The sequence below is a fragment of the Cucurbita maxima genome, unplaced genomic scaffold (assembly GCF_002738345.1).
Source record: "Cucurbita maxima cultivar Rimu unplaced genomic scaffold, Cmax_1.0 Cma_Scf00021, whole genome shotgun sequence".
Classification (NCBI taxonomy): domain Eukaryota; kingdom Viridiplantae; phylum Streptophyta; class Magnoliopsida; order Cucurbitales; family Cucurbitaceae; genus Cucurbita; species Cucurbita maxima.
Genome location: NW_019272037.1, coordinates 3,953,507 through 3,974,597, shown reverse-complemented (window position 1 = coordinate 3,974,597; position 21,091 = coordinate 3,953,507). Strand labels below are relative to the sequence as shown.

Sequence of the window (21,091 nt, the reverse complement as noted above, 5' to 3'; positions counted from 1 at the left end):
TTCAAGCCTTAAAAAACTTGAAAGTTCTTGCATCTTTTATCTACGTTTCCAGAAACAATTCTTTTCATCTTAACCTAATCAATCCCGTATTTTTTATATGATAAAACTCTTTTGCATATCATCACTTAATTTTCTTGTTTTTTTATTTATTAATTGAATCTTGAAACATGGCGTATACGGTTCAATTTTTTATAATATTGAAAAAAGCCCACCACATAACACAAATTAATCTTATTTTAATATCCAACATTATGGCTAAACCATCGTCCCAATCCTGAACCATAAATTCCATTCTTTTATTGCAAGTAGAACATATAAAGTATGTGTTGTTATTAGTACACGAAAAGCATTTGTATGACAAGTGGGATGCCACATGGGCAAAGGTACTGTGCGGTTGAGATGAAAATAGGTGGGTGAGGTGGGGTGAGCTGGAAAAGCGATTAAAACAAGTTACACGTAGGACAGAAATGGAAGTGCTTCTTCTGAACTCCAAAGGTCATTTTAGCCTACATGGCCTTTTCCCATGAGCATGAGTTGATTTATCCATTCCACGTAGGACCAAAAAGATCGCCCTTCCCTAATTAGATATTTGTTTAGATTCCTACAGGTAGGGCCTACGTGGATTATTCTAGAGCTCTTGCTTGGATGTTACGTTTTTTTATGTTGAACAAGTAAGCTGTTGTTTAGTTGTGGTGAAACTTTTGATGGATTACTTTTTGATATAAAATGTAAATTTAGATTTTTTATTTTTAAAAAGCTCATTCTTTTATCTTTTTTTTTTACCATTATTATTTAAGCATTTTCTATTATGTCCACGTCATCAATTTTAATTTTATCCACCACTCTGACTACTTTAGTTCGTGTAATTTAAAAAAATTATAATTTTTCCATATTTTCAACATTTTAATTGAGTAGACATAATAATTATGTTCAAAGGAACATGCAATGGAACATGTAATAGCTTTCATAATTTTTTTATGCAAGTTTGACATTGCCGTTGATTTTATTCTATATCCATTATTTTTAATATTAAAGTCTTAAATATTTTTTTTATGGGAAATATTTTCTTTAAAAAAAGAAAAAAGAAAAAAGGCAAATCAGATTTGGTATTATTATGTTCTAAATTCTTATTTTAATTATTAAACGGTAAATTTGGTGTTTAATTATCAAAATTGATTTTAAATGCTTATAAGACAATGAATTTAAAGGTAAAATGTAAATGAACAAATGGGATATAAATGGATCATGCTATTAATTTAGAAAGAGGGGGAAAAAGTTAAGGAAGTTGGAATTATTGACAGGTGGCAAGGAAATGGAGGAAGGCGTTTGGTGGGCCCACATGATTTTTGTATATCGCCAAAGTTCATGTATTTTACATATGTTGTAATCTGAATCCCGGACAATTCTCCGAGTCCGAATGGGGCCGACCACTTTCCTTTTACGCGCGTTTTGGAGCGCGTGTTCCTCACGTTTCCCATCTTATCTTACTGGATGCGTCGTCTTCGTTTTCGTGCGCCACTCCATTTCTAAATTCCCTTTCCATCCCCGCTTATAAATTTGTATATCCGACGCCCAATGGGTGCCATTCCAGACCCACCTCCATCCATTTTCTCCCTCTCTTTCTCTCGCTCTCTTTACCATCTCCCGCATGGAAGCCCTTCTTCTTCCCTACCAAATTCACCCCCACTCCGTCGCCAAGGATCGGAGACCAGAGTTCCAGGAGCTGCCCGAACCGGACATCCATATCCTTACCTCCGGTGGACTTCGGATACCTGTGCATTCCACTATTCTGGTACTCCATCGGACTTCTTTCTCTTTGCTTTTTTTTTTTTTTTTTTTTTTTTTTTTTTTCATTTTACCTTAAATCTCGTGTAAACTGAAATTTCAACATTGTTTTGCCTTAAATATCGGTTAGTTTCAGTTTGACATGACGGACCAGGGTCCGGAACTTCCTTTTCTTCTTTTTAATAAAATTCGTCGTCTGCGGTTTGCTTTATTTTGCCTTGGATTGGGGGATATGATTTCGTTTCTTTTCGTCTTTCAATTGAATCGATTTGGATTATAGGCATCAGTTTCATCGGTGCTGGAAAACATCATCAACCAACCGGAAAAGCACCGGAGCTCCAAGAAAGTGGTTCATATTCTTGGCGTTCCGTGCGAGGCAGTCGTTTCGTTCGTTCAATTTCTCTACACATCTAGGTCAGTACGCAATTCCATTACCGAATCGCAAATCGCATATCGCGATTAGATTTGGTCAATTTTAATTTTGGTAGCAAGTCCAGTCAATCTCGGTAGGCGGATAAGTCTAAATTTGTCGGCGTTGCCTTCAGGTGCACTGAAGAATATCTGAGGAAATATGGAATTCATCTATTGGCGCTATCGCACGTTTACCTCGTTCCGCATCTGAAGAATCGATGCAGCAAGCACTTGGCTCGAAAATTGACGATCGACAGCGTTATTGATGTACTCCAACTCGCAAGAATGTGCGATGCACCGGATCTCTCACTCAGCTGTATGAAAATGGTGTCGAGCCACTACAAGGCCGTCCAGAAAACGGAGGGCTGGAAATTTCTGCAAGAACATGACCCTTGGCTGGAGCTTCAAATTCTGCAGTTCATGGAAGAATCCGAATTGGTATAAAATTGTCCATTTTGCTGCCTCCGTTTCCGCTTGATTTCTTGTTCTCACAGAGACAAGACGAGACGGGACATGAATTCAATTCAATTCAATTCAATTGTTAATTTTGGTCTGCGATTGTTTGTATTAATTATGTGCAGAGGAAAAATAGATGCAGAAGGCAGAGGAAGGAGCAGAGGGTGTATCTTCAGCTAAGCGATGCAATGGAGTGCTTAGAGCACATCTGCAAAGAAGGGTGCACAAACGTTGGGCCGCGCGACGTGGAACCCACAAAGAAGCCCTGCGCCAAATTCTCGACGTGTCATGGGGTTCAGCTTCTGATTAAGCACTTTGCAACGTGTGCGAAGAGAGTCCACGGAGGAGCCTGCTGGCGGTGCAAACGCATGTGGCAGCTTCTACGCTTGCATGCCTCCATCTGCGACCAATCCGACGCTTGCAGAGTCCCTCTTTGCAGGTAAATTCTCAATCAATACCCCTCTTGTTTTTTTGCGCCATCGCTGGGGCTAAACTACCCTTTTTACAGACATGAAAAAAACACCTACTAATCATTACCAAACTTTGATTTGATATTATTCCTGTTTTTATCGTTGATTGACTCAATTATTTCGTTTGAAATGAAATAGTATGTGGAATTGTATTTGGATTAATTGAATATTGTTGCGGTGGGCGTCTAGGAAGTTTACACGGCTGTTTAAAAGAAAAGAAAAGAAAAAGAAAAGGAAAAAGTCTTCGGGGGATACCTTTTCCAAAAGCCGAATGATCAAACTTCCATTCCACTTTAGCGTGTTTTTAGTCAATGATGGATTGGTTGGGGTATGGAAATGAAAATTGTTGCGCGGTTGTTGGGGAGACCCAATCCAAACAATCCAATGATGATGATGGACCAAGTTCTAAACTTTGTTGGGTTTGACAGGCAATTCAAGCTAAAAATGGAGCAAGAGAAGGATGGAAAAGAGGATTCGAAGTGGAAGATGCTGGTGAAAAAGGTGGTGTCTGCGAAAACCATTTCCTCTCTCAGTCTTCCCAGAAGGAAGAGAGCGGCAGCAGAGGACACCACGAGCGGCGACCGCATCAGAAGCTTCAGATTACAATGTGTGGAACCAAATGGATCGGTGTTATGAAGAAGAGCTTAGAAGAATGTAATGCTGTGTGTTTAAAATGGAGAGTAGAGTAGGAGACTAGGACCCAGGAGAAACAGAGGCGTTTGCTTCCATCAAGTCTTTGTATTTTGTATAGGGAGGGAGGCAATGTGTTGTGGTTTGTGAGAAAATAGGGAGCTAATAAAAAGTCTTTTTGTTTGCAGTATTTCTATATATATATATATATATTTTGTTCCCCAATATTAAAACTCAGACTGCCCTTACAATCGGAACAAACCACCAACTCTTTGTTTCAACCACTCTTGGAACAATTTCAATTTCCAAGAGTTGGGCCAATGGGTTAGTTATTAAAAATTAAAAAAAAAAAAAAAAAGAAAGAAAGAAAGTTGGGGGTAGCCCAGCGGAGATCCAAACAATACTTGGAGTTGAGTCCAGGCCCGCTTCTAGAAGAAGGGCCGAAGAAGCCCAAATGAAGATCAAACTTGAGTAGTGGTATCCAGAGAAAGGAATTGTTTATTAAAAAAATAAAAAAGAAAAGAAAAGAAAAGTATGGAGTTGGATTGAAGTGGAAGCAGATAACTATAAATAATATAATGTATGAGTTTTAAGTTTGTTCGGAAGAAGGGAGAAGGATCAAAAGCGTGGCTCTCAAATTTTTATACATTAAAGAACTCAAATAAAAACAAGGCAGCACAGGAAAGCACAGACTACGGATTTATGCGTTCTTTTTAATTAATTAATTTATTAAATAAGAACAAGAAAAAAAAAAAAAAACAAAACAAAAAAGGCACGTGATTGGTGGTCGGATGGCACGGGCTTCCGGCGGATATGCGAGGACAAATATGGGCCTCTAGTTTTGATACAAGCCATTTATTGGTTTAATTTGGAGTTTTTCGTTTTTTTATGTTATTTGGACTTTTTGAGCCTTTCAGAAGACCAAGGGCTGCTTTTCTCTTTTCTTTTTCTTTCTTTTAATTGGCCTTTTTCATGCTTCAACTTTCAGTCTAAGTTATATCATTCTCTCTCTCTCAAATTTGTGGCCTTAAATCTCTCTCTCCTATTTTAGGGTTTGGTTAGTATTTGTTTGAAGCCTAAACAACCCATCAATTAACAAGACTTTGCGTAACACGAGCATTGTTCCATCAAACTTCTACTCCTTTTTGCCCAACAATATTCCACTTATCTCCTTTCCAATTTTATGGGGTTTTTGTTTATATATTATAATACTAAAAATGCACAAAACACTACAATTATTATGTTCCAGTATAATAACCGTTTTTTTCTTCTACAAATTGTATTTGTTTTACTACAATTTAGTCATATTATAATTATATTCATATTCAATTGTCAACTACATAGACCAAAAAACAAAAGTCTGTGATCAACCCGCCCTCAATTTTGATTTGCTTATTTTTCATAAATTTGATTTAACTTTTGAAAAGAGGGATACAAATAGATAACAAAACATATATAAAAAATAACTAACTCCAAGTGGGAATAACGCTTATTAATTTAATTTTGAAGAATAAAAACAAAAATAAAACTAAATGAATATGATTAATGTAAATTAAATAAATGGGCAAATATGAGTGATGCAATGAGGATAGGATAAGACGGCAACGTCTCCATTTAATTCGATCTTTTAAAAGGGAAAAAAAAAAAAAAAGGAAAAAGCAGTAAAAGTGCAAAGTGGGTCTTGTGATGACAGCTCATCATTTTATTTTCCACGTCTTTTTCAGGGACCAAACATTTGGAGAAGGACAGCTGTCCATCTCTCTGCCACACATTAATTATTCTCTTTTACAGAAATTAAAATAAAGTAGTCGGTGTTTTTTTATTCAGCCATCAAAATGTTATCTCCTTCAAATTTGGCTAATGCCACATCTAAATCATTCTTTTCCATTTCTGATTTTCCAAAACCTTCCGTCAATATATTTTTTTAAAATTTGTTTTATTGCGCCCCAATTTTATAATTTTTTTATACCAATTTAAATCGATTTAAAACAAAATAAACTCTTTCTAATTTACAAAAAAGAAAGAAAAATCAATACTATGGTTAAGCGAAATTCATAAATTTGACAAATATAGCATTAAACCAAAATTAACAACATATCCTATTCCTAGGTGTAATTGATGTCGGTATGTTTTTAACCCTACAAGAAATTTCATTTTCAACGACAAGTTTTAGCAATGCAAGAAAATTAAAAAATAGTATTAGCTGCTACGTGAAATAAGAGTTAATTTCTTTGGATTAGTTTAATTGTTATGTTTGTGATTCTTATATGAGTGACATATTATTGTTGATAAAAATACAGTTAATGACAAGCTTACATGTGACTAAACATACATATTAAGTGACATGCTTAATGTCTAGCAACATGTAACATGTCACTAGTATATAATTATATTTGATGTGTATATGTTCCTTATATGTAGCCTGTATAAGGTTAGATAATGAAAGTGTACTATTTGAATCATTTATGAGAAAAGAATATTGCTATATATGCGAAATAGTGATGTCCACTAGAAACCAAAGAAAAAAACAAAATCTAATCTTGGTGGGGGGGAAGAGAGATCCAAAATAGAGAAGAGATGTGATGCAAGTGTTTGAGTTGTAAAATCATAGGGTTATTGGGAAGGAGGTGACAGAGAGACAATAATTGGTGGAATTGAATTTCACACACAGACACCAACACACACAACAAAGATCGGGCTCACATTAATTTCAATTATTTCCCCTGTTTCCATAAGGACAAGACATTTAATATTATCTCTAAATCTTTGTTCAATCATTTTAATACTTCTTTCATGAACTTACCTTTTGCGCACTTTTCACTGAACTTGGTTGGTTTTTAAAAAAAATTGTCCACGTTCATATAATTCTTATTTTTAAAAGGATTATAATAAACTTTTAAATTCTTCACTGGATATATCCTAAATTTAACATATTGAACATGAAACACCTAAAGGCAGAGTAACTGATAATAAATAAAAGGGCAAGAAGAGTAGATATTTGTAAGTTGTGAAAAAGAAATAGAAAAAAGGGGTTAAATAAACTTGGTGGAGAAAAAACAGAGAGACGGCAAATAAGGAGAGAATAAAGTGGCAATAAGATAGGGAGTATTTGGACGCATAGATAGGAACACATTGAAAATGAAAAAAGGGAAAGGAAAAAAGAAAACCATCTTCCTATACCAGTCAACACTGCCCTAAAATATCTAATTTTCAGTTAATAATGTGTATTTTTCCTAAATTGGGATTTTATCCACCCACCCTTCCGGCCTCCCCTTCGATATATTTCTCAAAGATGTATGCTTTATTTTGTAAGAAACTGAAAAAATGGTAATAAAAGGTAGGGCGAGAGAGTGACGCGTGTAGGTGGCAAAGTGGAAGCTGAGCCACAAGATTCAGAGGGCTTCTGGAGATTTCCATGTGGAATTAATAAAACCCCTCAAAATATATGCGTCTGACGTGTCGCCCTCTCCCCTTCCTTCCCCTTCTCTCTTCTCTCTCTTTTTTATGCCCTCTCTCAAATCCCATCTCCTGCTTTTCTCTCTGCTGCTCTCTCCGTTCTTCTTCGCCTCTTTCTCAATCTCTCACCTTCGATTCTCCTTCTCGCTTGAATCTATCCATTTCTCTGCCTTGCTTAGATTCGCAGTCTACTAACCAGGTTTCTTTTTTCTACTCTTTACTCTTTTTTAATTTTTTTTTTTTTTTTATTCCGTGTCTTTCACTTCAATGGTTCCTTCCTTTTTCTTTGTGGACGTATTTTGTGTTTACTGGGTCTCCTGAGGACTTCAATTTTGGAAACTAATCCAGGAAGTGGTGGCTTTGGAGGAACGGAATGGCATCTGATTAATTCCCAAATCGTGCTGAACTTTTGTGAATTTTAATTTCAGGTCCTTTTGGTGGACTGAGATTAAACTTTCTTGCCGGTTTTGCTGCCAGCGCTGATGGGTGTCCAGGTAACCATCCTACACACTGGTTACCCTCCTTTCTCGTTATCTTCTGATGTTTTCATGGAAATTTTCTCTCTGGGAGTTGATTGATTGGTCATAGGTTCGTGGGTTGTGTTTATTGTCGTCCCTCTGTTAGGATTTGAGTACCCAATTCCTGTCTTTTTAGTACTCATATCTCACTTCCTGGTTTCTTTTAAATCTCTTTGCCACTTCAGTAACCTAACCCCTGTGGCCCTGTCTTTTACTAAGTAATTGACTGCAAAATTGGGCCAAAATTTTATCCTTTCACTAATTTGGTTGTGTTTTTTTTTTTTTTTTTATTGCTTGGTTCGATGTTGGGTAATACTGAGTGCCACCAATAGATCCTCTTGTAATTTACAAGATTCCTCCTTTGTTGGTGGATTTATATTATAAAGTCAACTTTTTTCCCCTTCTTCTGCACTTTTACCTGCCGAGTACTCCTACGGACTTCAATTTTATTTTACTGCCTAACATATTGAGCTATGCATTGCTTTGCTACAAGGGTTAGAATGTTATCATTTTATGAAATGGATTGCTGTTAGTTGATGATGGAATTCTAAAACTATCATTAGCTCCAATTTCTTGTGGTCTCTAACTTCTGGTTTTTGTTATTATTATTTCAATATGGAATGTAGGAAAAGAATGAAGGCACACTGTCAAACGGCTCAATTGCTGCAGCTAATAATTGCCTTCCCAAGGATGGGGCACAGTTGGATCCACTGATGCGCGTCAGCTCCATATCCTCCAACAGTAATGAAAATGCTTTGAAGGTAGCAGACTTAACTGCTACGATTTCTTCACTTCTCTTTCCTTTCTGGGAGGGTTTGGCTCTGAATTATACTGGCATTTTGATGTATCAACAGGTTAGGAAGCCTTACACTATTTCAAAACAAAGGGAAAAATGGACAGAGGAAGAGCATCAGAGATTCCTCGAAGCTCTTAAACTCTATGGTCGTGGCTGGCGTCAGATTAAAGGTAAGGCAGTGTGAAATCAGTAATATGAATCTTGGTATTTGCAATACCCAACCCATCATTTAGTGTTACCTTGGTCTTCCTGCAGAACATGTAGGCACCAAAACAGCTGTTCAGATCCGAAGCCATGCTCAGAAATTCTTCTCTAAGGTCAAAAAAATACCTTTTGTTTTCGTGCCCCCAAAAATATATCATTACCAAACAAAATATAAAGGGATGACAGTGAATTTGTCACCAAAATAGATCGTCGCCAAACCTTTTACGTAACTTCTTACACACTTTATGCACGACCATTCTCACCCTGAAATTTTATGTTGTCTTTTGTGTTTCAGGTAGTGCGAGAGTCTAGTGGCAGCAATGAGAGCTCCATTAACCCAATTGAGATTCCTCCACCTCGACCAAAAAGGAAACCAGTGCATCCTTACCCTCGTAAAGCAGTCGATTCAATTAAGGCAATATCAGTCGCAAGAGAACCCAAGAGGTCTCTATCACCAAACCTATCAGCTGCAGAAAAAGAGACCCAATCACCCACCTCTGTACTGACTGCATTTAGTTCGGATGATCAAATTTCTGCGGTTTCGGAGCAACATAATAGATGTCCATCGCCTATTTCACAAACTGTTGACATGCAGTCAGCTAGAATATCATATGTTCGAAAGGGGGAGTTGTACCTTCCATCAAAATCAAATGGAGGAGAAGAAAAAGGAATGTTATCACTCGAATCATCCTCAGAGCGGTTCTCAGAAGACTCTTTAACTATGGTAATTTGAAATGTCCTTTTAACTTTGCACCTTACTTTCCTTCATATACTTAATTCGATGTCTAGGATCTGACTATTTTTTTTTTCTCTCGTGCCTAAACATTCAGAAATTCAAGCGAGGATCAGCATGTAAGAAAGTAGATAACAAGTTGCATTTCCCAGTTAGAAGTATAAAGCTTTTTGGAAGAACAGTAATGGTAACTGGCGACAAACAACCACCCGGTCATGATTTTGAAGTCACTAAATCTTTGGCATTTGACAGTGACAGTAAGAATACGTGTGAAGCGTATGCTGAGAAAACTATTCAGATACTACCTTCAAAACATATGGATGTAAATTTATCTCTTGGAATGGATAACAACGGTGATTGGAATATGTCACCCGGTGGAGCCCCTACGAACACCTTAGGGAATCAGGACAAAAGTGTCCCTTATGTTAAAGCCATGCCTAATGCTCCTCAAACTTGTTGGTCTTTGTATCAAAATGTACCATTTTTTTATCTTGCCCAATCTGATCAAACTTCAACTGGAACATGCACTGACCATGTTATGGAAGAAAGGATCCAAAATGACAATTTCCTGGAAAGTTCTTGTGCGGATTCATGTTCTGGCTCCCCGAGTAAGAATGAAAACAAAAACCAGAGCCCCGAAGTAAAATGTCAAGAGCCTTGTCTGGTAGGAAGAGGTAATGCAAATGAGAGTAAGAAGGGGTTTGTGCCTTATAAGAGATGCTTGGCTCAGAGAGATACAAGCTCCGCGCTGATTGTTTCAGAAGAGAGAGAGGGTCGGAGAGCTCGAGTTTGCTTATAACCTCAGCAACAGATTTAAGGTCGATAAAAGCAAATAACCAACGATGCTTTGACATGGGTTTCTGAGTTCTCTCTTTTGCTTGAAATGAAAAAAAAAAAAAAAAAAAAAAAAAAGGATGCCTGATTTGTAGCATGTCACATCTAAGGTTAACAGAAGGGACGAAACTGATGGAGTTGCCCAACAACCTCTCTCCAGGCTATTCCTTTTTAACATTGGGGGGATTTGAATGACAATTATTTATTCTGTAAAACAGAACGGTGTTGCTCCATGACTTTTGACATATTTGCAAATCTTACTTCTTGAGGTTTTTATTTCTATCTTCATAATGGAAAAGGTTTGATTTCTCAGCGAATAGAGATTGAAAGAGAGTGCTGCGATTCTTAGAACAAACTTGGTTGAACTCCCTAGTGGAAATGGTTCGATTTGAAGGCAAAAAAATGTTGGAAGGGTCAAATATTTAATCATCCTGAAGGTGAAGAATGAAGAGCACTTCAGGGACAAAAGAATCCAACCTTTCAAGCATCCAATCCTAAAGAATCGTGTTATTGATCCAAAATTATTTTTTTCACTTTCGTGCTTGAAGGATGAAGAAATGATCCAAAGTAATTGGAAAGTCCGTCCTTCCAAGGATGAAGAAATGATTTTCTCCCCATCAACTTTGTTGACAATAAACATAAGCATTTTCTAACCACAACCCATCCTTGACCACAAAATTAATAATTAGATTGCGTCTTCTTGTTTCAAATTATGTTCCACAATCCCCCGCGGGTCCATGTCTGGTACGGGTACCCCCAAAAAGCCGTCTTAATACTTTTGGAAGTCACCGCTACTCAGGATTTAAGCATTCTTATTCTTGTTACAGCCTGTGTTCTTTGACCATAGCCCATATCTGAGTTCATATTTTGGTTAGGTGATCCACTTGACCAAATCCTCAATAATAATACCGTTTATTTCTAGAGAAAATGCTGTTCCTCAATTACACTTCGACCATATCAACATCAAGTTTTCTCATACCAATAACGACAACGCAGAGGCCATCAATGTATGTATTTATATTCCTAAAATAAATAACGGCTCTTTCGAAAATGGATCTGAGGGAAACAATGATCTCTGTGTACGAGCTTTAGCTAGAATTTTCTTTAAGGCCTTAAGGGCCTCGGCGAAGCTCGGATCTGGATTGTGCAACTTCCACAAATATCACCCTGCCATCCAAACTAAACCAAAGAGTTTCCCCCTTAGCCCCCATGAAACTATTATACTTGAAAATAACATGCACCGAAAAAATTTAAGACAAGATGATCAAAGATCCTTTTTCTATCGAAAAAAAACCATAATCAGTTGGCACAGATCAAACCCTCTCAGCTATAAGCTAGATTTCAAAATTAGTCTTTTTTGCTTGAGATGACATCGAAATTTTATCCATGGAATCCGAGATAAGAGTATCTTATCAATTCATGTTTCCCAATGAGAAGAGGTGGGGAGGGCATATCCACCGAATAAACCTGAGAATAAGTTCTTTGAATATTCATTTCGACAAACATAGTTGTCATTACAAAATTGTTGGAAACCACCACGAGGCCAAAGAGTGCCTCATATTTAACAGTACTTCGGCCAGTTATGGAGCTCGGATACACAAATCGTTCGTTAAAAACACACATTTACTGAAATACGTATTGTTTGAGTTTACTTCAAAATAAACCCTCCTTATAGCAAGGTCATAAACAGTGATCGTTTATGACAAGTCAAGCCAGCAATTAAGGTTTGACCATGATATTTCTCTAATCAATTCTCTTCTAGGTCCATAATAAATTATACTGAATTTTATTACAATTGACTCATCATGTCGAGTATTCTAGAAACGTTGATATTTTGGTTATAATGTTCCACAACTGGGAAATGAAGCAATATTAAGAATACATGGATCTTCGAAGCTACCTTAGATCTATTATATCCAACTCCTCCTATCTAGATATCTATAATCTAGCTAAATTTATAGAGAATTTGAGGGTAATTTTCTGCTTTGTAATGCCTAAACTGGAGTCCATTTATAATTTTTCGTAGTATCTAGTTGTGCATTCTATAATTGTATATCATAAGGTTGAGGAACTGAACTTCGCAATTACTAGATTAAAGTCATTTAGAGCACTTATAGATGGATCTGTCTTCGGCTAAAGGAAATATACTTATGGACAGCGAATCACATTCATAACAAAATCACAGTGAATAAGAAAAGAGCATTAAGACTGGCTAATTCAAATGAGACATCACTTCGCGACGCACACTTTGAGCATTAAGTGAATTTTGGCGATTAAGTCAACAAAAATATGAATTATGAAGACTAGACGCATTTGTAAGAGGTTAGACAGAGTGGAGATTGCAGAGATGGAGGTTTTAAATTACCTGGCGGTGCATTCTTTCAATAGCTTTTTGAGATTCCTCTTCAGTAGCATAACTGAGGAAGGCAAATCCTCTTGGTCGATTGGCTACCTTATCCATCACCAAATTGACTGAAACTTATCACAATTGGTAATAGTTAGTGCCAAATATTAGCTATTGAATTGTATTAACAAAATGCACCAAATATCAGCTAGTCGACGACCTTATACAAGTTGATCAAAGCTTTTGAAGGCATTTCGCAAGCTCTCTTCAGTAATCTGGAATGAAAGTCCTGCGCGCTCGAAGATGGAATGATACAATAAATCCAAATTGTCTCCACAGACATCGTTACCAAAATTACGCCTAAATGAAGTGCAAAATACACAATTGAGAGAGAAAATCAACCACTGACGTAGAGAGCCTGCTTGAAGGCGCGCATCATCTTGGAGAAGGCGAAGGTGAATTGACGCATGCCACTGGAAAGAACGGTGAATCTGAAATTGAACGAGTCTTCGTAGAGAAGAAGGGGAGTGGCGTATTACCGTAATTTTTTCACCAGTCCCCTTCGTAAATGGATATTATTGTTATTATTTTATCTTTAAATTATGAACGATAACAAATTTTAAAATTTTGGACTAAATACTTTACTTTATTTTATAATTTGCACGGTGAAAACTTTTGATGAAAGTATATTGACTGCACGGTAAAAATAGGTACAGTAGACGAAGTGTGTGGAACTTGTCGACTAGCGTTCAAGATTTAAGAACGTGAAGGCAAATATTGGAGGGAAAGAGTCGAGAATCTTAAGATCGAGATTTAGTTGGATGAACAGAAATTTGTAGGGTTCGGTTCCTTTCATCATGAATTCTGTAAGCACAAAATCTACGGCGGTGCTTTATCACTATCCATGTCCCGACGGCGCGTTCGCCGCTCTCGCCGCGCATCTCTACTTCTCCGCCGCTTCTCTACCCCCTCTCTTTTTCCCCAATACCGTCTACAATCCCCTCAGGTAGTCTTTTCTCCTGCATTTACCTTCAACCTTGTTGCTTAAACTCTGCACAAACACGAAACTTCACTTTTTAACTCTACTTTTTCTTTCAGAACGGACCAGCTTCCCCTGCATCAAATTGACGACGTTTATCTTTTGGATTTTGTGGGGCCGTTTGGATTTGTTGAGGACCTATCTTCTAAAGTTAACAGGTGTTTTTGATGTTCCATGCCCCATTCTTTATGGTTCTTTTTTTCTTTTGATGAACGTGTAATGTCTTTCCTGTGAGTGAATTTGAAATGATTAAAATTACTTTTCATGTAAGTGAGTGAATTTGAAATGATTAAAATTACTTTTCATGTGAGTGATTTTAAAATGATTAAAATTACTTTTCAGCTCCATTAAACTACTCTAAATTTCTGGGATTTGGAGGGAAATGGTTGATGCAAATCTGATGTTTATGGTGGTGTCTGTAACTTTGAATGTTATGAACTTTCGCGTCTAACTCTAATCTCCTTGAGTCATTTAGAAAATTTCTGTAGAACGAATCCTATGGATATCATGGAACAAGCTGAGCCTGTTCCAGTTCCATGGTGGGCTCTTCTTCTTAATGTTATTTATTAAGTTATTATGGTTGCTTAGAAATTAATGCTCTTTTTCCCTTTTTTGTATCTCCTCAAGAGTGATAATACTGGACCACCACAAGACGGCTCTTGAAAAGCTCAGCGATGAGTCTTCATTTGGTGAAAACGTGACTAAAGTTATAGATATTCAAAGAAGTGGAGCTACAATAGCTTTTGACTATTTCAAGCAAAAGCTAACACAAGATGCTCACGGGAATTTTGACGTTGGTTCTTCCCATTACAAAGTGCTAAATGAATTTGAGCGCATGAGGAGACTTTATGAATACATTGAGGATGGCGATCTTTGGAAGTGGAGTCTTCCAAATAGTAAAGCTCTTAGCAGTGGTTTCAAAGATTTGAATATTGAATATGATACCCTTTTGAATCCTAACTTATTTGATCAGGTAATTTCTCCATTTTCGTTATTGGTTTTTGAGATTGTTCTCGCTCTGACAGTTATCTGATTTTCTGATACCTGAGGATGCACGGCTGTTCAAGCTTGTTTGTCTAGACATCAAGTGTCTTCTTTATCGCTTATGTGTTTTTGCAGTTACTATCTCTGGATATGGAGACTATGATTAGTCGAGGGATAGCAAGTTTAGCACACAAACAAAAATTAATAGAGGATGCTCTTTATCAATCGTATAGCATTACACTCGGTGGTGGAGCTTTTGGACGTTGTCTGGTATGGCCACTAGTCCCACTCTCATTACCTTATATACATCTTTCTAGCAGAATTGAAATTTGTTATTTATCCCGTTGTCTGAATTATTAATAAAACAAGTAGTCGTTTATGTTGGCTTGATTAAAACTTATAAAATAGTTGCTATGAATTCAAGCAACCAAATGTGTTTGAGGTCTTCGTTCTTGGTCACGAGCTTTATTTTTACTGAATTTTGCTTTTCAATAGGCTGAGTTCTTCTATACCAAATGAACAATCATCAATTCATGCTGGTTGGTGCCCTTTAAGTTATTTAAGAGAGTGGAGCTGGAAATTGGAAAATAATTAAGGTTAAGAAATAGGCCAAAATGAAGAACCTTTACATTCTCTGATTTTGTTCCTCTCCTCTCCCAATAGGCTGTTGATGCAGATTCTATTTCAGAACTAAGGAGTGAATTAGGACACCAATTGGCTACTAAGAGTCAAAATTCAAATTTAAGGTAAGACAATTGTTCTGCTTATATGATCTTACCTGCGCTTAAACTTACATTATGGTGGTGTCTACATTGCTCATTGTTCCTTCACCTTTACTTCTGGAATGTCTTGTTTCCTTTCTTCTTTTTGTTATCTCTGGCTGTGTTCTTTATTGATTTTGTCGTATGAAGGCTTCAAGTCTCACTCATAAAACATGTAATGGCCTTAAGTTCTTGTTTTTAATGACAGGGAGGTTTAAACAAACAGCCTATCAACCCATCTTCTAAGACTAAAGATAAATCTTTTCAATTTCTCCTCAATTTAAAAGACAACTTTTGCAGTTTATTTCCATTCACTTTGAATTCCTGCAGAGGCATTGGGGCTGTTGTATACCGAGTCCCGGCACTTGGGAATGACCAGATGTTGAAAATAAGTCTCAGAAGTGTTCGTGACGAGGACACAACTCGTATCTCACAGGTTGAATGCTTCGTCTTATCTATAGAAATCAAACATTTATCCAATGAGCTAATAATGGTGATGATTGTTGAAATCTCAATCTCTATGCTTCCAGGAATTCGGAGGTGGGGGCCATAAAAATGCGAGCTCCTTCATGTTAAGCTCAACAGAATTCCAGAAGTGGAAGATTTGAATGATGCACACAAGTAGTTGCAGTCATGAAGTAACTTAATGGGACTGATTTCATCTTTTTATTCAAGGCAATGTTATAGCCATGTGACATAGCAGCAGCCAGCATCTGTGAAGATTGCTCATTATAACCCTTCCCTCATCTCAAAGATTTCATCCGGGCGGGATATGAAATAATGTTAATTTCTGAACTTATAAGTGGAATGAATAAGTTGTTCTCAAAGATTTCGGCAGCGTTTGAGATGGCTCGACCGTGAGGCAATCTTGTGAAACTGGAGTATGGTTTCCTGTGAACTGCTTGTAGATAATATGGATGGCTTTATAAAATTGAAAAAAAGGGAAAGGAATCTGTATATATTGCTGTTCTTCTTATTGAAGTAAACACTGAGAGGTCAGAGATCAGATAAATCACCAAAATATATTCCATAGAGTCTTGTTCATAGTTGATTGATTTGACCCTACAGAACTCACCCACCACACCCAGCATCCAAAATACATAATCTACATATGGAAATTGATAAGTCTGACCACCCTCGAGAGAGAGCTGGTTGGTATGGATTATTATGGTAAAGAAGAAAATTAAATGTATAAAAGTTATGTATGGTTTCAATGGGTGGTGAAAGTGAGGTGAGAGAGATCGTGGAGGGCGATGGGTGATGAATTGGAAGCACACCATGCATCTTCTGTAATGAACTGCATCCATGAATCGTCCTTTTCTTCTTCCTCGACACAAGATGACGAAGGTGGTGGCATGAGAACATCAGGGGATAAAGTTTCGTAATCATTGACCAAAGTTTGTGATGTTGAATTTGAGTTGTCTATAAATGACAAACTGCTGCTGCTGCTTTGCCCGCTCAATTGTTCTTCCACCTCCGAACATATTCCATTTTTCTTGAACACTCTACACAACGCGTAAGAATCCTGCAACCCAATACACAAAAACGCTCCAATTTTCATATCCCATCTCATTTCTCTCCACCTTTTTTATCTTTTTCTTGTCCTTTAATCTCCGATCTAAGCGTTGTTCAACTGATTTTAACATGCATCTTTCGCTAATTTATAGAGGTTGTACATAATGAAAAAAAAGGGATGATTTTAGTGATGGGAATAAAGTGAAAAGTGGGAAGACATCTTCTTACACCAAAAAAAAAAGCAAATGGTAGGGACTTTTCTTTCGGTTTATTTTGGTAGTTTATCATTTTAAATACGATGAGGGAATCCAACTCTCAGAAATAGATCATCTAAGATGCTGGAAAGACAGAATCAAATCACTGGTTTGTGTGTGTGAGTGTGTGTTTTAAGTCATATGGGATACCACTTTTGTTTCGTTTGCCGTAACAAAACAAAACCCCAACTCAAACTTTATCACTTCAAAGATGGAATATGTACTCTGATCATTATGAAATTACGAAACATGTGATTTCAAAATATAACTGTACTTAAATTGATAATTATCAATCAATTAAAAGGTAAAATATGAGTGGAGTAAAATCAACATTATTAAGATATCAATACCTGAATACCAGAGCTGTCTTCACAATCCTTGTCGTCCAGGCGATATTCATGCATGACCCAGTCGGTCCTAATGCCTTGAGGGGCTCGGCCTCTATAGTAAACAAGTGTTTTTTTCATCCCAATGGCACGTTGATGAGAAGTCACTCGCCTGTCTTTTCCAGTTGACTTCCAATACCCCGCTCTCGTGGCTCTGTTTGTTCTAAACCCATTTGGATACTTCCTATCTCTCGGCCCAAAGAAGTACCATTCCGGGTCTCGACTGGGCAGAAACGACTTTTCTACAACAAATATGATTGTTTCTAGTTTCTCAATTTCAAGTTTTCAAAAGAAATTCCATAAAATGAGTAGAGAGGGAAAATTGAATTGAATTAACCTGATAATTCCCAAGGCTCGCATTTGTAGAGATCGACCTCTGGAATGATATCAAGCTCGATTACTTGGCCACTGATCTTCCTCTTGAGATAGTAATTGACAAGCTCTTCATCGGTGGGATGGAACCTGAACCCTGGAGGCAACCCCACTGGCGCCATTTCTTTCCCCGGTTCCTTACCAACAACACTGGTTATTCAGAACCGAACTCTTTTCCCACATCGCCAAATCCCTATATATTTATATATATATATATATATATATATATATAAATGGGACTTACTCAAAGTGCCTTCCTCTCTTTGAGTATCCTTTTCTTTTCNTTTTTTTTTTTTTTTTTTTTTTTTTTTTTTTTGGCCTCTCTCTTCCCTTCTCTCTCTTTTGTAGATTCTTGGACAAACGTTTCACAGAAGCCCTTTACTTGTAACTTCACACCTAGAGTTTGCCTTTAGTTGCTTCTGCGCTCACCTTCGCGCCCATGATTCACTCAAAATCACAACTACTGCAAAATAAAGAGATGGAAGAGGAGAATGCGTCGTGTCTGCCTGGCATGCATAGCAAGCCGAAGACAGCCTCGGTCAGCCTGGCACCTCCTCTCTTTCTTACCATAATACGTATTCCTTTTGTTTACATGTATGATGTAGTTTTAATTGACCATAATTGGAATGTCGGCACCGCTCGCGTGCTCTGTCATTCATTCTCCTTACGCTTATTTGTTCTTGTTTTTCAATATTCCTTTCGATCCTTAAAGGTTCTTTGTTCAAGTGTGTTCTTCAATTTTTCCCCTTTCTCCTTCTTAATTAAGTGTGTGTTTGAATATCGCTTCTATATTGTATCATAATGCTTCTTTTAATCTCAGTAATTGTTATTCATATAATCTCTTCCACCATCAAAATTAAAGTTCATATAATTGTCAACATCTTGATTTTGACGAGCAGCGTAGAGCCCCGGAGGAGCTTGTCAATGATCTCACCCACTTAGCATCAGCCACTGGAAACCGCTGCTGGGCGCTGTAATTTGGCTTTACGCCTCCTCGCCCCACACCAATCTGTTCAAAGGAAGCTCCATTTTCAAAAACGTCTCCTACGGAATGAAACTTCCATTTTGCCGCCTCTACTTTCCCGGTGCTCCATACAATCTGCCATTGTTATTCACACAAAATAAATTACAATCTCTAATCGATATTTTGTAAACCCGGAAATGGAATGATTTAGTTTATGTCATTATTGCCTGTTTTAATTTTGATGCGATGAACAGGTTGGCTTCACTCTTGACGCTTGGATTCATGCTCCCTCCAATTGCGTATTGCGTCCATCCTTGGTACAAATTGTTCGCCACGTGCGCATACCCATGTCGGATCCTATAAAACAAATGATTTTAAACTAATATCATATTAACCACTGGTCCAAGTTAACCACAGTAAATTTATAAACAAAGAATTCATACATTTTCAGTACGAGCATTATTGAGAATACAAACCAAAGCCTGAAAGTCGAAGAGGACAATATAATATCACTGTAAAAGTTTCGTGAATCCTAATAGTTACCTGGGCATCCTTTGGTTGCAGTTGGGTCCAAAATGGTTATAGATGACGGTGACTCTCATGTTCTTGTCTCGGACATAGCCGTCCTCGTGGCCGAGAAGAATAACCTTGTCTTGGTCGCGGAACCAATTGTTGGAAATGGTGATGTCAGTGGAGCCTCTGGTGACGTCGAGCAGCCCATCCTCGCAGCGGTACAGTGTGTTGTGGTCAATCCAGACTTTGGAGGCTGAAACTAAACGAATGGCATCGCCGTCCACGTGTCCAAGTGAAACCAACTTGGAATTAGGGCCCATGACTTGGCCTGCGCCCTGAGCCTTGCAGTGGTGGATGATAAGGCCGTGGATTATGATGTTGGTGGCCTTGGAGACCACCAGGCATGCATTCCCGGAGATGTGGACGCTGGCCCCTCGCCCGTCGATGGCTGTGTAGCTGCTTATGAGAAGCGGCTTGTGGAGGAGGATGTGCATGCCTTTTTGGAAGGTGATCCAGACTTTGGACTTGATCATTGTGGCGCCGTATCGGAGTGTACCTGGGCGTGGGTTTATAGGGTCGTCGCTAGGGTCGGTGACTTGGTAGCGTATGAGATTTCTTCCGATGTTGTTGGTCATTTTTCCAACGAAACCCACCGAGCAAACGCCCAGTTGTTGCCTGTTTCTCCTCCAGTACGGGTTCGATCTCCAGCATCTGTCAATGGCGTTCATCTTCAGCCCATTGCCTTCTGAATAAGAAACTGCGGAGAGGAGAGTGAGGGAAATAAGAGACAGAACAAACAGTTGTGTTGCGCCCATTTTTGGTTGATTGTTGCTGCTGTGGTGAAGACTTCTGGGTGCGGGGGTTTGATTTTATATGAACAAACTATGAAGACAGTGGAGGAGTTTTTAATTTTATTGCATGCCTTCACCTTTAAATTCTTCCTGAACTGGCTTTAAATGCAAGTGGGAGTTGTAACTTCTTCTTCATTCTGCTCCTCCTTTAATTAATGTCTGATAAATGACATTACTTTTGAGGAAAACCAATTTTTTTTTTTCCATTCAATAAACCTAATGTTTTTTTTTTATTAAATGCCTTTATTTTATGGAATTTTTGATATTTCTAAAAAAATAATTTTAAAAAGTACTTCATTATTTATATTAGGTGAAAAATTAGTAACGATGTAATGGATATGCCCAAAATTTCATATCCCAACAATAACTCTGTTTATAAAATCAATCCAACTGTACATAAAGATATAAATTATAGACTTATGGTTACAATATAACAACTTTATTTATATATGAATATAAATTACAAAATTGGGATATTAATTACATGTTTTGGATCAATTTCATTTACCTTACATATAATTCAATTTAATCAACGATAATTAAAACTCATTAATAAATAACTAAATTAGAGCGGGCCCTTGGAGTCCAGTGTAGGCCCAGCGGGCCAAACATTGTAACCCACAATCAGACTTTGGGGACCACCATCTATGGTTGTCTATGGCTTCCACGTTCGCCGATGACGGAATCAAACGGTTGTACACTACAACTAATTTTCCCAATAAATAAATAAGTTAGCAAAACAAAATTAAGAGCATATATTTTTATGTTTTAAACATTGTAACAACATCTTAAAATCATTTTTTTTTTAAATAGAA

The 21,091-nt window shown here is 37.4% G+C and overlaps 5 protein-coding genes and 1 long non-coding RNA gene across 8 annotated transcripts; 3 read left to right on the top strand and 3 right to left on the bottom strand.

Annotated features, from left to right (window-relative positions):
* The first annotated feature begins 1,510 nt into the window (after nt 1–1,510).
* Nucleotides 1,511–3,975, top strand: LOC111495406 (BTB/POZ and TAZ domain-containing protein 1-like). Its single transcript, XM_023145433.1, has 5 exons — nt 1,511–1,792; nt 2,066–2,199; nt 2,331–2,634; nt 2,778–3,091; nt 3,551–3,975. Exons 1-5 carry the CDS (start codon nt 1,649–1,651, stop codon nt 3,756–3,758), a joined length of 1,104 nt encoding a protein of 367 aa, XP_023001201.1. The 5' UTR covers nt 1,511–1,648; the 3' UTR covers nt 3,759–3,975.
* Nucleotides 3,976–7,212: 3,237 nt separating this feature from the next.
* Nucleotides 7,213–10,575, top strand: LOC111495337 (protein REVEILLE 7-like). Of its 2 annotated transcripts, none has more exons than XM_023145321.1 (7): nt 7,213–7,407; nt 7,637–7,702; nt 8,353–8,487; nt 8,581–8,692; nt 8,778–8,839; nt 9,022–9,450; nt 9,557–10,575. In XM_023145321.1, the coding sequence occupies exons 2-7, from the start codon at nt 7,691–7,693 to the stop codon at nt 10,256–10,258; spliced, it is 1,452 nt and encodes a 483-aa protein (XP_023001089.1). In that variant the 5' UTR covers nt 7,213–7,407; nt 7,637–7,690; the 3' UTR covers nt 10,259–10,575. The 2 variants fall into 2 exon arrangements, with proteins under 2 accessions (XP_023001089.1, XP_023001090.1); XM_023145322.1 differs by having other exon boundaries at nt 7,266–7,407; nt 7,557–7,702.
* A 1,115-nt stretch (nt 10,576–11,690) lies between these two features.
* LOC111495317 lies at nt 11,691–13,182 on the bottom strand. Its single transcript, XR_002720294.1, has 3 exons — nt 13,040–13,182; nt 12,858–12,926; nt 11,691–12,765 (listed from the first exon to the last, which is right to left on the bottom strand). It is a non-coding gene; the product is annotated as an uncharacterized LOC111495317 (long non-coding RNA).
* A 214-nt stretch (nt 13,183–13,396) lies between these two features.
* LOC111495359 lies at nt 13,397–16,380 on the top strand. 2 transcript variants are annotated; one of them, XM_023145353.1, is made up of 7 exons: nt 13,398–13,643; nt 13,736–13,834; nt 14,304–14,649; nt 14,796–14,930; nt 15,324–15,406; nt 15,752–15,857; nt 15,952–16,380. In XM_023145353.1, exons 1-7 carry the CDS (start codon nt 13,495–13,497, stop codon nt 16,027–16,029), a joined length of 996 nt encoding a protein of 331 aa, XP_023001121.1. In that variant the 5' UTR covers nt 13,398–13,494; the 3' UTR covers nt 16,030–16,380. The 2 variants fall into 2 exon arrangements, with proteins under 2 accessions (XP_023001122.1, XP_023001121.1); XM_023145354.1 differs by lacking the exons at nt 15,752–15,857; nt 15,952–16,380 and adding an exon at nt 15,630–15,745 and having other exon boundaries at nt 13,397–13,643.
* LOC111495360 (NAC domain-containing protein 86) lies at nt 16,353–18,159 on the bottom strand. The gene is made up of 3 exons (XM_023145355.1): nt 17,914–18,159; nt 17,541–17,818; nt 16,353–16,946 (listed from the first exon to the last, which is right to left on the bottom strand). The coding sequence occupies exons 1-3, from the start codon at nt 18,068–18,070 to the stop codon at nt 16,632–16,634; spliced, it is 750 nt and encodes a 249-aa protein (XP_023001123.1). The 5' UTR covers nt 18,071–18,159; the 3' UTR covers nt 16,353–16,631.
* Nucleotides 18,160–18,482: 323 nt separating this feature from the next.
* On the bottom strand, nt 18,483–20,379 carry LOC111495358 (putative pectate lyase 2). The gene is made up of 3 exons (XM_023145351.1): nt 19,456–20,379; nt 19,140–19,269; nt 18,483–19,047 (listed from the first exon to the last, which is right to left on the bottom strand). Exons 1-3 carry the CDS (start codon nt 20,238–20,240, stop codon nt 18,823–18,825), a joined length of 1,140 nt encoding a protein of 379 aa, XP_023001119.1. The 5' UTR covers nt 20,241–20,379; the 3' UTR covers nt 18,483–18,822.
* Between the last annotated feature and the right edge of the window lie 712 nt (nt 20,380–21,091).